General features: G+C 45.5%; 1 protein-coding gene across 2 annotated transcripts in view; it reads left to right on the top strand.

The window, feature by feature from the left end:
* Positions 1-15,509, top strand: part of DNTT (DNA nucleotidylexotransferase) — a 228,977-nt gene that overhangs the window by 56,799 nt on the left and 156,669 nt on the right. For both annotated transcript variants that reach the window (XM_026710513.2, XM_087932475.1), the window contains 2 exons: positions 7,317-7,487; positions 9,334-9,405. In XM_026710513.2, coding sequence (XP_026566298.1) covers positions 7,317-7,487; positions 9,334-9,405 — 243 coding nt within the window. The remainder of the gene's footprint in view (positions 1-7,316; positions 7,488-9,333; positions 9,406-15,509) is intronic.

Here is a 15,509-nt window from a genome sequence, read left to right on the forward strand (position 1 = left end):
CAATCCCAGCAGTACAGTTAGCATCAAAGCAGTTACTACTTCTCTTTTTGCCCTAAGGTTATATTGTCTAGGTTCTAGTAAAGAAACAAAATCTTCTGAATTATATACATCAATTTTGGGAAACAATTGTACCTGAATACAAAATGATTTTTTTGTCAATAATACATAATCATTTCAGCAAAGTCAAAATGTAATTTGGGGAAATAGGAAGAAATCATGGTGTAATTAGTTGTAGAGTTGAGTATTTGTCCATAAGCGTCCTTGATGACCCATGTGATGTTGTGTGGTTTGTGGGTGTTAAGGCTGGTGGATGTCCCATCAGTCCAGCGAAACGAACAGCCAAGTAGGAAGAAGAGGAGTGCTGTCATCTTTTTCGGATGATGGCTTCGCTGGTTGTGGGCGGTGATATGGGCGGACACACCTTGCAGGAACCCAAAGAGTTCTGTCAGGAAGCTGGACTGCTGCGTAGCCTCGACCCCAGGTGATCAATTCGGCAGGTCCTTTCCACGCAGGATCAGGTAACTGTCTATAATAGACTAGTGGTCTCGAAGTGGGAACAGGTGGTTTAGTAAAGTGTCGAGACGCAGCAGACAGGGGAGGGGTGCCAGTGAGATTGAGGAAGTTAAGCGTATACAGACAAACATTCAAAATATTTTGTAATGCTGGGAGGCTAGGGGGGCCCTTAAGGCCATTTGACCCCACGTATCATTGCAATGCCAATTTTAAGGTTTGATGGGCCCTTTCAACAATAGCTTGCCCCTGGCTATTGTAGGCAATCCCAAACTTGTGGATAATGGACCAGTGATAGCAGAACTCAGAGAATTGAGAGCTGATATAGGCTGGTGCATTATCTGTTTTTAGATTTTTTGGCAGTCCCAGTACTACGAAGGTCCGAATACAATGATTGATAACGTGCTTTGACGCCTCTCCCCTTTGAGGGGTGGCCATAATGAACCCTGAATAGGTGTCAACAGACACATGAAGGTATTTCCAAGGGGCAAAAGGTGAGAATTGAGTGACATCCATTTGCCATGTCTCACAAGCCTCTATGCCCCTGGGATTAATCCCTTGAGGAAAAGTTTTTGCTTGCAAACTGCAAGTGGGACATTGTTGGATGATTGCCTTTGCTTCTTCCAGAGAAATGCCAAATTGTTTAACCAAAGCCTTTTTGTTTTGATGAAAATAACTATGACTTTCCCCTGCTAATAGAGGGGAAGGTTGAGGCATCTTAATTGTCAGTTGCTTGTGCCAGTTCATACCAGACACAAGCACCATGAGTTTTAGAGCCATCAGTTAAAACTGTGATGGCTAGGAGTGTGAGGGAGGTGAAGCCATTCGATGATGCACAGCTTCTTTGTTTTGGGGGCTGTTTGGAAGAGAATAGCTGTGGGCAAGATAGCCAAAGATAGCAGACAGTTGGGGATGATGCGATCAAGCCCTTGAGGGCATGGAATAGAGGGGAGAGGGTTGCAATAACAAGAGTGGCTACTGTAGTGTTAACAGGAAATGAAAAAGATCTTTCACCTCTGAGAGAGAGGCAATTAAGAGTGGATGAGTCATAAAGAAAGGGGGCAGCGACCACCCCTTCCATGATCAAAGAGGAGTTTGGGATGGTAGAAGTTGAAAGCAGAACAGGAAAAGCTGTTTGTGTGGAGCGGGCAAGTTGGGGAGATGTCAGGAGCATTGAAGCCATTGTTTGCCATTCAGAAAAGAGAATATTATGGTTGTTAGAGATATTCTCCAGCATGGCACGCACATAGGGTGACTTTAGACCGTAGTTGGTGGTGGCAGATTTAAGATCTTTCATAAGATTCCATTCCATGGGGGCATACTGAGCAACTGGATTGCCTCCTGCTGCTGGGGCTTGAAGGATCATGGGGAAGCAAGAAAGATCTTCTGCATTAATCTTCCCATTAGCTAAAGCTTCCTGAAAGGTGTTACGAAGCAAGGGGGGAGGGGTATTAGAGGGGAAGGAGTCAGGTTTTGTAAAGAAAGATTTTGAGGCCGAAATGCTGTAGGGAGGGGAGGGGGAAGGGGGGAGAGGAATGCGAGGAATGTAAGGCTTTTGTTGAAGGGGAAGAGGGAGGGGGGAGCGGGGGGGCGTTTGGAGACAAAGAGTAGATGGGTGGAGTTTCTGTTGGAAGAGGAGATGGGGGATTAAGGGGAGGGGATGAGAGGAATGTAAGGCTTTTGTTGAAGGGGAGGAGGGAGGGGGGAGCGGGGGTGTTTGAAGACAAAGAGGAGATGGGTGAAGTTTCTGCTGGAAGGGCAGGGGGGGAATTAGACAAAGGAGCTGCTGAAAGAGCAGGGGGGGAATTAGGCAAAGGAGCTGCCGAAAGAGCAGTGGGGGGATTTGAAGAAGGAGGGAGGGAATCTTGTTGATTCAAAGTTGAATCAGGAGAAGGATAAAAAATATCAATCGCAGCCATGAGCGCTCTCCAGGTACAGAGAATATGTGGCGCTGCCCGAGGAGGTTGATGGATCCATTTCCCAATTTTCTCCCATGTGGAGCGTTTAAGAGTGCCATCCTCGGAATAAGCTGGGCAATGTTTTTGAAGATAGAGGAGAAAAGATATTATAGCTTTCCTTGAAAGAGGAAAGACTGTCATGCCATTAGTTCTTTGCAGAGCATTGGCCTTCCTGACTAAAAAATGAAGTTCATCCACATGCTTGGACAGAACTTTGGAAAGTGGGGAGCCCATACTTACGAGTGCGCTTTGCTGTTGCCCAGTGGGTAGTACGGGAGTCAGGGCGACGTCTCCCTAGAAAAGGAGCACGTTGTGAAGTGGAGTCACGTCGGGGTCACCAGTTGATGAGTTGCTAGTCCCAGTGCCGGGATGAGGAGTCAGCTGGTAGCCACCAGTTGATGAGTTGCTGGTCCCAGTGTCGGGATGAGGAGTCAGCTGGTAGCCACCAGTTGATGAGTTGCTGGTCCCAGTGCCGGGATGAGGAGTCAGCTGGTAGCCACCAGTTGATGAGTTGCTGGTCCCACTGCAGGGATGAGGAGTCAGCTGGTAGCCCACGCCTGGACTGACTGCCCAGACGGGCTTCTCTCGCAGAGGCAATGAAGACAAGGACACAAAGGCATGTTCTTGGGGGAGGAAGCCCAGAGCAAACTTTTCCCCTCTCTTTTATTGTGCAAGTTTAGGGTGGGGTTTAGGGTGTATGAGGAAACATTCCTTTTGGGTACATTTGACCATATAAGGCTATGTATTTGCATATTTGACCATATAAGGAAACTGACCATATAAGGCATACTGACCATATAAGGTAATACCTATGTTGACCAATCATAGCTTTACACGTGTTGTTGGTTGTTTTGTTACCTGCCTCACTATGTTGACCAATCATAGCTTTACACGTGTTACCTGGCAGGTATGGTATCATTGGATCATTGGGTGATATTCATCAATCTTGATTCTATTTTATTATAAAGCTACACTAAAAGAATCTTGCATGTTTGAAAGTATAGTCCTTCCCCTTGTCTCCTTTACATACTGAGAAACTAAGGAGGGTCTTGTTGGAAGAGTTATCCTTCTGGGTTCAGTTCCAAGGAAAAAGACACTGGAAACATGGAGGCTGTTTGGAAAGATGGTTTAATGGTGGACAGGACCACGTGCCTTGGAGCTCCAAAGTGAAAAGGACGATCACACGCTTCAAGAAGTTGGGTGAAGGAAAACAAGGAGCAAGATGCTGAGAGACCCTTAGTTTTATACCCTCTGTTGGGCCCCACCTTAGAGTTTCTTGTTCCTGTGTAAGAAATGTATCCCATTGGCTGTCAGAATCTCAGGGGCGGGGGTCTTAGCTGGACCACATGGCTTCACCTGAGTGCTGGCTGATGCAATCTTCCCAGGCCAGGTAATGAGATGGGTAGATGCCTTTGTTATGTAAAATACTCTGGCCCAGGTCTTAATAGCTCACCCATTAACAAAGGTGGGGGTGAGCTTCCATCTCTTTGAGTTTCTATTTCCCTTTTAGGGGAAATGTTCTGCCTTTTTAATATTTCCTAGGGTATTTCATTTTTCTAGGAAAGGGATGGGTGCTAATTTCCTACAATCTCTTCTGAACTTTTTTCCTGTTGAGAGTAATCTGATTATTCCCTTGGTAGTAATCTGATTATTCCCTTGGTAGTATGTCTTGGTCCAGTCTCCCAAGATAGCATTATAAAATATTAAGAACATTTTAACTATTACTATATTGCATGCATAATGCAATGTATAATTGTAGTAATATACCTGCTCCCTTCTTCTGATATCTAATCTAGGGAAACCAAACTCTTACAGCATCCATGATCTCATTAAGTAGGTAAGAAAACAACCCACCCAACCCAACTCAACCAACCTCAAGTATTGCATTTTTCAAAGGTATCTTACAAATGGCCAAAATTCAGTATGGTCACAACAGATAAATTAGATATCTTTGTCTAAGTGAAATAAAATAAGCTTTATTTGAAGTTGACAGGAAAACTAAGAAGCAGAGGCAGGCAAATGGGACCCCCAAAATAGAATGTAACCTCTGAATAAAATATCAGCTGCATTTTTCTAAGACAGAAGGATAGACAATTGGGAAAATTGATAATTATTGGGTGGAAAATGTATTTTCATATTATGTAGGTTCTACAATATTGGACTATGATCCTTGCAGACATCTCATTTTAACATATAAAATATGCAAAACCATTTGGGAAATGCAATATTAGTTTAATGGACGATACAAACATGAAGTGAGATCCAGTCACTTTTAGAGCAACTTGATTAAAATAATTGAGACATATAAGACCACCTCCCTGCTGTCCTATCCTTCAAACCCATTGCAATAGTTTTGTAACTTTGTAAATATTGGCTTTTTTAAAAATGTGGAGCATGCGCACGCGCGCTCAGAAAACCGGTTGTTATACCAGTTGAATCGCACCCCTGGTTTTCCCACCAAGCTTAAAATTGTCCCACCGAGCCTAAAATATTTTGCCATTAATAATAGCCTACAACCTTAATACTAGCTGGTTATTCATTTCATTTAGAAGAAATGCTGAAAGTAAAGCTTTATTCAAAAGGGAAACTTAACCTCCACGTTCTCCAGTAGAATAAAATAATGCACACTTTAGTCCAGCATTTTAAGTAACAAATATTTTTTGACATTTTGTGAACATTTCCTGCATCTGAGTGACCCAAACTGGCTTCTCAATAGAGAAGAAGGCAAGAAATAAATGTTATTTTAGCAACTACATCTCTTCTAATTTTCATTTACAAAAATACCAGGTTTATTGGAATGAGACAACACACTTTGTTATCAGTGCGAAAAATGGCTTTGAGGTTTCTTCTTGCACAGAGAATCTATTTTGAGTTTTCTTGCTTTAACTGTGAAAAAACAATTTTGATACTGTGAAGTATCTGTCAGTGTTGTTTTTAGCTCTCATTTCAGTCATTCTTAATTATGTTCAGCTCTGCTTTTAATGACTTTGATATTCATATACCCAGTATATATTTATACGTGCCTTTCCTAGTTCACACCATTTTTTCCTAGCAACGTTTACCAGCAATATAGGTGTGTGTGTGTATGTGTGTATTTGTGTATGTGTATGGTTAGAGCATGTGCTATGTTGTAAGTTTCTAAAACCTGAAGTTCTCAGCAAACACAGGGATTTCATATTTTTTTTATATGATCAAGTTTCAATTTGCAGCATTTGTCCAAAATAGCAATAATCTTACTTTTTAAAATCCTTGTATGGGTCTCAATTTGACTCTCCTTGATTAGCATTAAAAAAACCTGTTGTTATTGAAAGATACCTACTTACTTTTAGAGAAATAGACGCACAATTATGGAGCTAGACTTCCTTATGAGTCTATGAAAGGTGACAAACATTGCCCTTGGATTGGGAAAATACTCAATTAGATGTCAGACAAAGAGTTTTGGGATTTTTTTGGTTTTGTTTTTATACATTGGAGATGATGGGCAGAAGAAATTTCCATCAAATAAACCAGGGAGGAAGCTGAGATGCAGTTCCTTCTGCTGGGTCCTGTGCAGAGGTGGGTATCCAGCAGCTTCTGACCAGTTCTGGAGAACTGGTAGCAAAAATTTTGAGTAGTTCAGAGAACTGGCAAATTCCACCTCTGACTGGAGATTTTACAGTATCCTTCCCCTGCCAGGCCCACCAAACCACGCCCACAGAACCGGTAGTAAAAAAAATTGAATCCCATCACTGGTCCTGTGGCAGCTTGGAGAAGCTGAGAAAGCAGAGACAGAAAATGACATTGTTTCTGATGCCTTCAATACTGCTGTTGTTTAGAGAACATCACTGAAAACTATAGGCGATTAATCCGCAAGTTACACTTTCAGGATAACTCCCTTCCCTTCTGCCTTTTGCAAAGATTATATGATCTCTCTTTCTACAATACTATGAACTACAGAAGTGCTTACAAAACCTTTTTATTCACTTTTGCAATAATTTTGCACCACCTCATATTATTTCTCCTCCTCCTCCTCCTCCTCCTCCTCCTCCTTATATTTATCAGAAGTTATTAGTAAAATCTGAGAAGATTCCTGGGGGGGTGGGGAGGGGGAGAAAGTTAGGTCCAGCAAATCCAGAATAAATGGTGGGATTTGGAATGTTGAAATGGTAAAAGCCATATTAATGTGGAAATGTCTTCAGGGTTATTCACTGCTTCTGGTATCTCCAAATTCTTCCTGACATTGGTACCCAGCCTGTGGTGTTCAGAGTGGAGGATATCAAAATCTGATAGATGGTAGATGTGCATCATGATCCAAGCTTTGTCTCTTTGGTACTTGTGGTCATACTGAATACATAATAAAGACAGGTGGGGCTTGGATTGCAATGTCCACCATCCATCTTGCAATTTTCAACCTATCCATGGACACTCTCCATCAACTCTTTTTTTAAATTTCGGCCAGGTTTACTTCTGATTTTGGAATCTGAACCTGCTTTAAACTATTATCTTTGATTGTTTCAAAAAGATTGATTCCAAAAAGACATTTTCATGAGTAAATATATATATCTGAGAAAGAAGATTGAGATAAAGTATTCAACAAGGTAGCAATTATGTTTTTAGGCTCTGGAAATTTATTCAGATTCTATTGGTCCACATTCTCGGGCTAACGGAAACTGAAACAACACATAACGATTCATTGCAGGATATGTTATTAAATATAGCTGTGAGCAAAATATTTAGCAGGTTAACAATTGTGTTTTACATTTATCACAATATAAAGACATTTGTTCATCCACTTACAAGTTTTAAACTTTCTGCCTGTTCTAAATTGTTATTAATCTTTCTCCTGTTTCCTATTTTCACTGCTTCAAGGATGCGCTTGAAATCCTGGTTGAAAACTATGAATTCAACGAAAATAAAGAGTTTTGCCTCGCATTTGGAAGAGCAGCTTCCCTGCTGAAATGTCTTCCATTCACTGTAGTTCGAGTGAACGACATTGAAGGGCTGCCCTGGATGGGAAAACAAGTCAGAGAAATAATTGAGGTATGTTATGTGACATGTCACATAGTGCTTTTTGAAAGTGTTCACGCTCAGAGACACCTATCAATGGTTTCCTTTTGCCCATGTTGGTCTTTCTCCTCTCAATACAGATAGTCCTTGACTTACAACAATTCATTAGCGACTGATCAGAGTTATAATGGCACTGAAAAAAATGACTTATGACTGGTTTTCATACTTACAACCAGTGGTGGGATTCAATTTTTTTTATTACCAGTTCAGTTCTGTGGGCGCGACTTGGTGGGTGTGGCAGGGGAAGGATACTGCAAAAATCTCCATTCCCTTCCCATCCCAGTAACCTGCTTTCCAACTCCGTTCTCCTGTGCAGGGCAACCAAAGAAGACCCAACTGATCAGCTGGGACTCGGGAGACAGAGAATAGATGGGGGCGGGGCCAGTCAGAGGTTGCATTTGCCAGTTCTCCAAACTACGCAAAAGTTCTGCTATTAGTTACTCAAAATTTCCGCTACCGGCTCTCCTGAACTGGTCAGAACCTGCTGAATACCACCTCTGCCTACAAACCCATGATCGCATGATGCGAATTAGGGTGCTTGCCAAAAGGCATATATTTATAATGGTTGCAACATTCCAGGGTCATGTGATTGCCATTTGTGACCTTCCCAGCCGGCTTCTGATAAAGTCAATAGGAGAAGCTGGATTTGCTTAATGGCCATGTGATTCGCTCAACAACTACAGTGATTGGCTTAATAAACATGGCTCAAAGGGTCATAAAATCAGTTGCAACTCATTTCACAACCATTTTGCTTACCAATAGTAAATCTGGTCCCAACTGAGGACATAAGTCAAGGGCTCCCTGTATTCATCTTGTTCAAAACTGTATGGCGGGAACAATAAAATATATCACATGCAAATATACAGATACAGATTAACAGAGTTGGAAGGGACCTTGTAGGTCATCGAGTCCAACCCCACCACCCAAGCAGACCCTGCACCATTTCTGACAGTCTCTTCTTGAAAGCCTCCAGTGATGAAGTTCTCACAACTTCCGAAGGCAGCTTCCATTCCATCGGTTGATTGCTCTCATTGTCAGAAAATTTCTTCTTATTTCCAGGTTGAATCTTTCCTTGTTCAGTTTCCATCCATTATTCCTTGTCTGGCCTTCAGGTGCTTTGAAAAATAGTTTGTGGCAGCTCCTCAAATAATGGAACACTGCAGTCCTGTCTCCCTTGGGATACAATGCTGGGGTTCTGATCTAAACCTGATCCCTGACATAAGAGATGAAATACTTAACAGGTTGCACCTCAAACATTGTATGTAATTTAGCTCTTTCTGGGTACAAGGGAGAGAACCTTTGTCTCAAGGTAATAATATCCCTCCCACCACTTAGTGATAAACATTAGAAATCCATCCCATTATGTTTTCCAAACAAGATCATTTCATCAGGTTAATTTTTGTGGAGAGTCTCTAGGAATCGCATTTGTACCAAAGCATTACAATGAAAGATCATTTGCGAAACGGCCCCTTCCCTTGATCACTTTTAGCAACAGACATATTTTCTTCTTTGCAATGTGGATGGATGTTAAGGAAGGGGAGAGGGAGACACTATAATTAAATGCTGCCTAGAATTGCTGTTCAGATTCTCCTCTCAGTTTATTGTGCAACAGTAAAAAGCTCAGCAACATTTTAAAAAATGCCTCGCATGCTTATCTTCTAACAAAACCAACAACGCTTAAGTATGTGTATGAGTTCAGCCTGAATTTTAAAACAGGACTGCTAAAGCCTGAGAGGCTATTAGGAGTAATTAGATTGCAACATAAATACCACAGAAATGTGTATAAACCTGCACAAATATGTCTCTCCTATGCATTCAGGATATATTGGAAGAAGGGGAGAGTTCTAAAGTGAAAGCAGTGCTAAACGATGAAAACTACAGATCAATTAAAGTAAGTCGGTTTCTGCTTTTCTTTTGGACAGTTGCCAAAGGGCTGTATATAAGTTTCCTCTACATTTCTTCCTCTGAGCCTGCAGACCGGATTATAAGGGAAAAGGAAATCTAATCCCGGTTTGGCTGAGAAGGAAATACAGTGGCTAAGAAAGTTGTAATCCCCTACCCAAATCCCCTGCCTTTCGAGTAAACTAACTGGTTTGGAATTCTGAAAGCATAAAACATAGAATAAGAGAGTTGGAAGGGACCTTGGAGGTCATCTAGTCCAACCCCATGCTCCAGCAGGAGAGTCTATATCAAAGGTGGCTAACCTTTTGGGGTTCCTGGGCTGAAAATTACTCTCTCACGTGTGCTCGCATGCCAGCACCCAGAAGACAATGCGCACCCCCCCAAGCCCTCTGCGCATATGCACGCATCCCCCCCCCACTGTCCCCTTACCTGCACTGCACATGTGCATGCCTCCCAGCTGATTTTCGGCCTGTTTGAGGCCTCCCAGGGGCTCAAGGGAAGCCTCTGCAGCCTTTGAAGGCTGAAAAATGGACCCATTTTGTCACTTTGTTTGGCCTCCAAAGGCTGCAGAGGCTTCCCTTGTGCCTCTGGGAGGCCGAAAAAGGCCTCAAATGGGCCAAAAATCAGCTGGGAGGCACGCACATGTACAGTGCGGATAAATTTGGCTAGAACTCGTGTGCCCGGACAAATGGCTCTGTGTGTTACCTGTGGCACGCGTGCCATAGGTTCGCCATCACGACCTGTGTTGAATGTCGATGGAGATTCGCAGTCATCCAGGTCATAGTTGTCCCAAAGGTGCTCTTTTTTCAAGAGGCGACTATTTTTTTTTCTGGTTTTTCTTTGAAGACGTGTTACTTCTCATCCAAGAAGCTTCTTCGGCTCTGAAGGAGAAGAGCTGAAGAAGCTTCTTGGATGAGAAGTGAAATGTCTTCAAAGAAAAACCAGAAAGTCCAGTTGCTTCTTGGAAAAAAAGCACCTTTGGGACATATCCCAACACATTATTAAAAATGCTGTACAGGTAGTCCTCAACTTTTGACCACCATGGATCCCAACATTTCTGTTGCTAAGTGAGACATTTATTAAATGGGTTTTGCCCCATTTTACGATATTTCTTGCCACAGTTGTTCAGGGTTAATAACATGGTTGTTAAGTGTTAAGTTCGGAAAGGAGGGAGGCCACACCAGAGCTTCAGTCATAACACACTTTATTCATGGGAATAAAGGGGGCTGTCGCGTCTGCAGCTAACAGCAGACCTACCAGCGAACAGCAGCTGGCTCAACCTAGCAGCCGGCTTTTATAGCCGACTGTCGAAGGGAGCCAGCCAATGGGGACTAAGAACGCCCCCGCAGGAATTGCGGACCTGATGGGGAACTGGTGTCAGCCCCAAGGACATAACACCCCTTCCCCCCAGATACGAACATGAGTAGTCTTTAAGGTATGAAGGCGGTTTGTGTTGCCGCTCTGATCGTCTTAGTTCGGGTGTAGGAGCGGGTGGCACAGAGTTCGGGACAGCGGGGATTTGGTCCCTTGGTAGCTGTCCAGCCACCCGACCTTGCTCGCCAGTCGCCGGCCGGGTTGTCGAGTCGCTTCGGTCTCCCGGTGTGGTAGAGGAACTGCTGGGGATGGTTGCTGGTTCTGTAGGATGGTCACGGTCAGCCGTCTGCTCCCTCGGTTCAGTTGGTGGAGGCAGGTTACTCTGAGTGTCCCAGCTAGGTGCCGGATGCTGTGCCTGGAATGTTGCTGTGGTCTCTGGGTTGGTGGTGGCATGCTCGTTCTGCCGGCTCCTCAACTGATCCAGGTGTCTCCGCCAAATGCGCCCGTCTTCTAACTGGACGTGGTACGACCTGGGCCCCGTGATGGCCACGATCCTGCCAGGTACCCACAACAGGTCTCCCGCGTAATTTCTGGTGAAGACTTGATCCTGTAAGACAAAACTCCTGACCCTACTGTTAGACCCAATGGGTGTGTCTGGGCAATAGTGAGGGTGCAGCCTGTCTAGTATTGTCCTTAAGCGTCTGCCCATCAGTAGCTCTGCCGGCGACTTGTTTGTGACCGTGCACGGAGTCGAGTGTTGGCTTATAAGGAATCTAGAGAGTCTGGAATGCCAGTCATCTTGGGTGAACCTGGCGAGGGCCTCTTTGGTTGTTCTGACTGCTCTTTCAGCCAACCCATTGCTCGAGGGGTGAAAGGGAGCCGTTAGGATGTGCCAGATGCCTAGGTTGGCGACATACCGGCTGAAGTCTGTGGACGTAAATTGAGGACCGTTATCCGACACAATAGTGTCCGGGAGACCGTGTGTGACGAACAAACGAGTCAGTGCTTGGGCGATTGCTCGTGTGGTGGTTGAGAGTAGGAGTGCCACATCGATCCATTTAGAAAATGAATCTACTACTATTAGGAATGTCTTGCCATGGAATGGGCCGGCCAGGTCAACATGTAGATGAGACCATGGTGCATTGGCGCTTTCCCATTTGGTGGGAGGGGTGACTGGGGGCGCTGGTCGGGATTCTTGACAGGGACGGCAGGAGCTTACCCATTTCGCAATTTCGTCGTCCATGCCCGGCCACCATACATAGCTCCATGCCAACGCCTTCATTCGTACAATGCCGGGGTGCCCCTCGTGTAATGCCTTCAGGGCGGGTCTGCGTAGTGATTCCGGAATGACAACTCTGGTCCCCCATAGCAGACAACCCTGTAAACTGGAAAGTTCCTGTTGGCGGACTTTAAAGGGTGAAAATTCGTTAGAAGGGTTACTACCCGGCCACCCCCTCCGTACCCAGTCCAGGACCTGGGCGATCAGCCTGTCCTTCCTGGATTGGAAGGCAATGTCTCTCGCAGTGACTGGAATTCTGAACTCACTGGTGTCAAAAATGGTGTGGACTGGGGCCGGATCCTCCACGGGCGTTGGTAGCGGGCACCGGCTGAGGGCGTCTGCATGGCTGAGATTTTTTCCTGGACGGTGAACTAACTTGTATGAATACGCTGCCAGGAATAAGGTCCATCTTGTCATTCAGGGAGACAAGACTTGTGGTGTTTGCTTCTCTCTGGAGAGAAGTCCCAACAACGGTTTGTGATCTGTAACCAGTTCGAAGTTGTGCCCAAACAGAAATTCATGAAATTTTTTAACAGCGGCTACGGCAGCTAGGGCCTCTTTGTCGATTTGCCTATAGTTGCGTTCTGTCGTTGAAAATGTTCTAGAGAAGAACGCAATGGGAGCTTTGGACCCGTTGGGTAGTCTATGACTTAATACGGCCCCAATCCCGAAAGGTGAGGCATCTGCTGCCAAAACTAGCGGTAGGTTCTGGTTGAATTGGATCAGTACAGCGTCTGAAGTGAGGAGTGACTTGACTGCCCTGAAGGCGTATTCCTCTTTGGGTCCCCAGTGCCATGGAACATTTTTATCTAAGAGTCTATGCAGTGGTTCTGCCACTGATGCCTTGTGCGGCAGAAATGACGCATAGAAATTCAGCAGGCCTAGGAAGGCTTGTAGTTCTGGTTTGGACGACGGCATGGGTGCCTCGTGAATGGCTTTAACCTTTGATTCTACCGGGTGGATGCCAGAGGCGTCTATTCGGTACCCGAGAAAGTCCACCTGCTTAGTGGCTATGGTGCATTTTTCTTTTTTTAGTTTGAGGCCATGCTGTCTGAATCTGTCCAACACCCCTCTAACTCTGAGGAAAAGCTGTGTTCTGTCCCGGGCAGAAACCAAGATGTCATCAAAGTACGGAACCACGCCAGGGAGGCCCTGTAGGATCCGTTCCATTAACAACTGGAATATGCCCGGGGCGACACTCACACCAAATTGGAGGCGCTTGCATCGGAAGGCCCCTCTGTGGGTAACAATGGTTTGCAATTCGGCCGTTTGGTTGTCCACAGGAAACTGTTGGTAAGCCTGTGACATATCCAATTTGGCGAATATCGTTCCGGGTTCGAATGTGTGCAGTAAATGCTGGATTACTGGCACTGGGTATGCGCTAGTCTGTAAATAGCGATTTATTGTGGTCTTGTAGTCTGAGCACATCCTTATACTACCATCTTTTTTGAGGGGTGTGACAATAGGTGTCTCCCACTTAGCAAAATCCGTGGGTTCGATTACCCCTTGTTTTAACAATTTGTCTAGTTCCGCATCCAGCTTAGAACGCAGAGCGAATGGCACTCTCCGTGGTTTCAAGCGGATGGGAACTGCCTGGGGATCCACTGAGAAGGAAATAGGTGTGCCCTTGTAGCACCCTAATTCATCGCTGAAAACGTCAGCGTAATCAGAGAACAGTGAGTCGGTGTCAGAGGACGAGACAGCATGAACCCCCGTTAAGCTAAGGCCAAGAGAGGGGAACCAATCCAACCCCAAAAGACTAGGAAGGGCACCATCAACTACCACTAATGGCAGGTGGCCTTTAAAGGTTCTGAATTTGACTAGGAATTTGCCTGTTCCGATTACTGGAATGTTCTTCCCTTGGTAGTCTCGTAAGGATAGGCGACTCTTCTGCAGCTGTTTCCTGGACAGGCTGGGACATATTTTCTTGAGCGTGCTCCATGAAATAATTGAGAGCGCTGACCCGGTATCGACCTCCATTAGGCAGGGTCTACCTTCTAAATGAATGGAGAGTTTAATTTTATTGGGTGTTAAGAAGGTATGGTTAGCTTGATAGCATGTAAAACAATTTTCTACTTGCCTGGATGGCCCCGAGGGGGCATAAGATGGTGGCTTTTGTGGAGCCACGTGCGCTGCCTGGCACACCCTAGCGATGTGTCCTCTTCTGCTGCAGTTGTTGCAGGTGGCACTTTTGAACCTGCACGTTGCTCTGGCATGGGGACCCCCACAGGAGAGGCACAGCGGGGTGTGCCTAGGTACGTTGCCTTCTCTCGGTCTAGTTCCTACCTGTGGCTGCTTGAATGGTTTGAGACGGTGCACCTCAGATTGCTCGATGGGCTCTTCTTCGTTCACTGCCTCCTCAGAATGCACAGTGACTGGATTACCTTTGGGGGTGCTTCCCTGTATTTCAGCCGCTGACTGTATTGCCAATTCTGCAGCCAGGGCTTCCTCGATGGCTTGTGCGAGGTTGAGGTCCTTCCTTGCCAACAACCGCCTCTGTAGTCTTGTATCCTTGACTCCGCAGACAAGTTGGTCCAGGAGCATGTCATCAAGGTAGCCTTTAAATTCACAGTGCAGGGCTGCGGTTCTGAGGGCTGCCATATATTGGTTTATGGTTTCTCCCTCCGCTTGCTTCCTCATGCGAAAGGCGAAGCGTCTCGCGATCTGTGACGGTTTCGGCGAATGGGTCTCCAGTAGCTCAGACCATGGGATATTCTTGAGTTCTCTTGGGGCGAACAGTGCTGTTGCTGTGTCAAATACGGTGGCCCCACAGTAGCTCAGGAAGAAGGACTTCTTTTTGTTGTCTGTAGCGTCAGCCAGACCCACAGCATCAATATAATGGTTAAACCGGTTTTTATAAGAGTCCCATTTATCTTCGTCTGGCTTAAATGGCTGGAACGCCGGATTCGCATTCATGACTGGTTCAGCTTGTGGCAGGTAAAACAAGTCTCACTGGGAATACAGGCCCTGGAAAAGGTAGCAGCTACAGTTTGTAGTGCTGTTAAACGAGTGTTCAGCTTCTGAGTTCTCTCTGGTTGTACAGGTAGCAGCTGCGCTCGCAGTGCAATTTCGGTCTGGTGATTCAGCTCGTGGAATCTCTCTGGGTTTTTCTCGCTCTCTGCAGCCCTTGGCGGCTGGGAACAGACACTATAACTGACGTCTGTTTGAAATTCGCGCCCTTACAAGGGCGAGGCGGCGATGCTGCAGCTGCGCGCTGACAGCGATTTGAATTTCGCGCCTAGATTTAGCGGTCGTGAGCGTCGCGCTGGAGCTTCGCTACACGAAATTCTGGCAAGTTTGCTGTTGGGCGGCTGAGGCTCTCAGCGCCCACTCTCTTGTAGCTAGTTTGTGTTCTTGAGCGGCTACACGCTCCGCTTCGCTTCCTTCTCAAATGGCTGACCGAGCTCTCAACGTCGCGGCTACGGTTCAGCGCTTCAGATTCGTGATATTCAGCTCTCGTATAGCTGCTGGTTGGCCACATCCCATCCTCGTCGCCATTG

The sequence above is a fragment of the Pseudonaja textilis genome, chromosome 4 (assembly GCF_049901715.1).
Source record: "Pseudonaja textilis isolate UNSWEBS1 chromosome 4, rPseTex1.2, whole genome shotgun sequence".
NCBI lineage: Eukaryota > Metazoa > Chordata > Lepidosauria > Squamata > Elapidae > Pseudonaja > Pseudonaja textilis.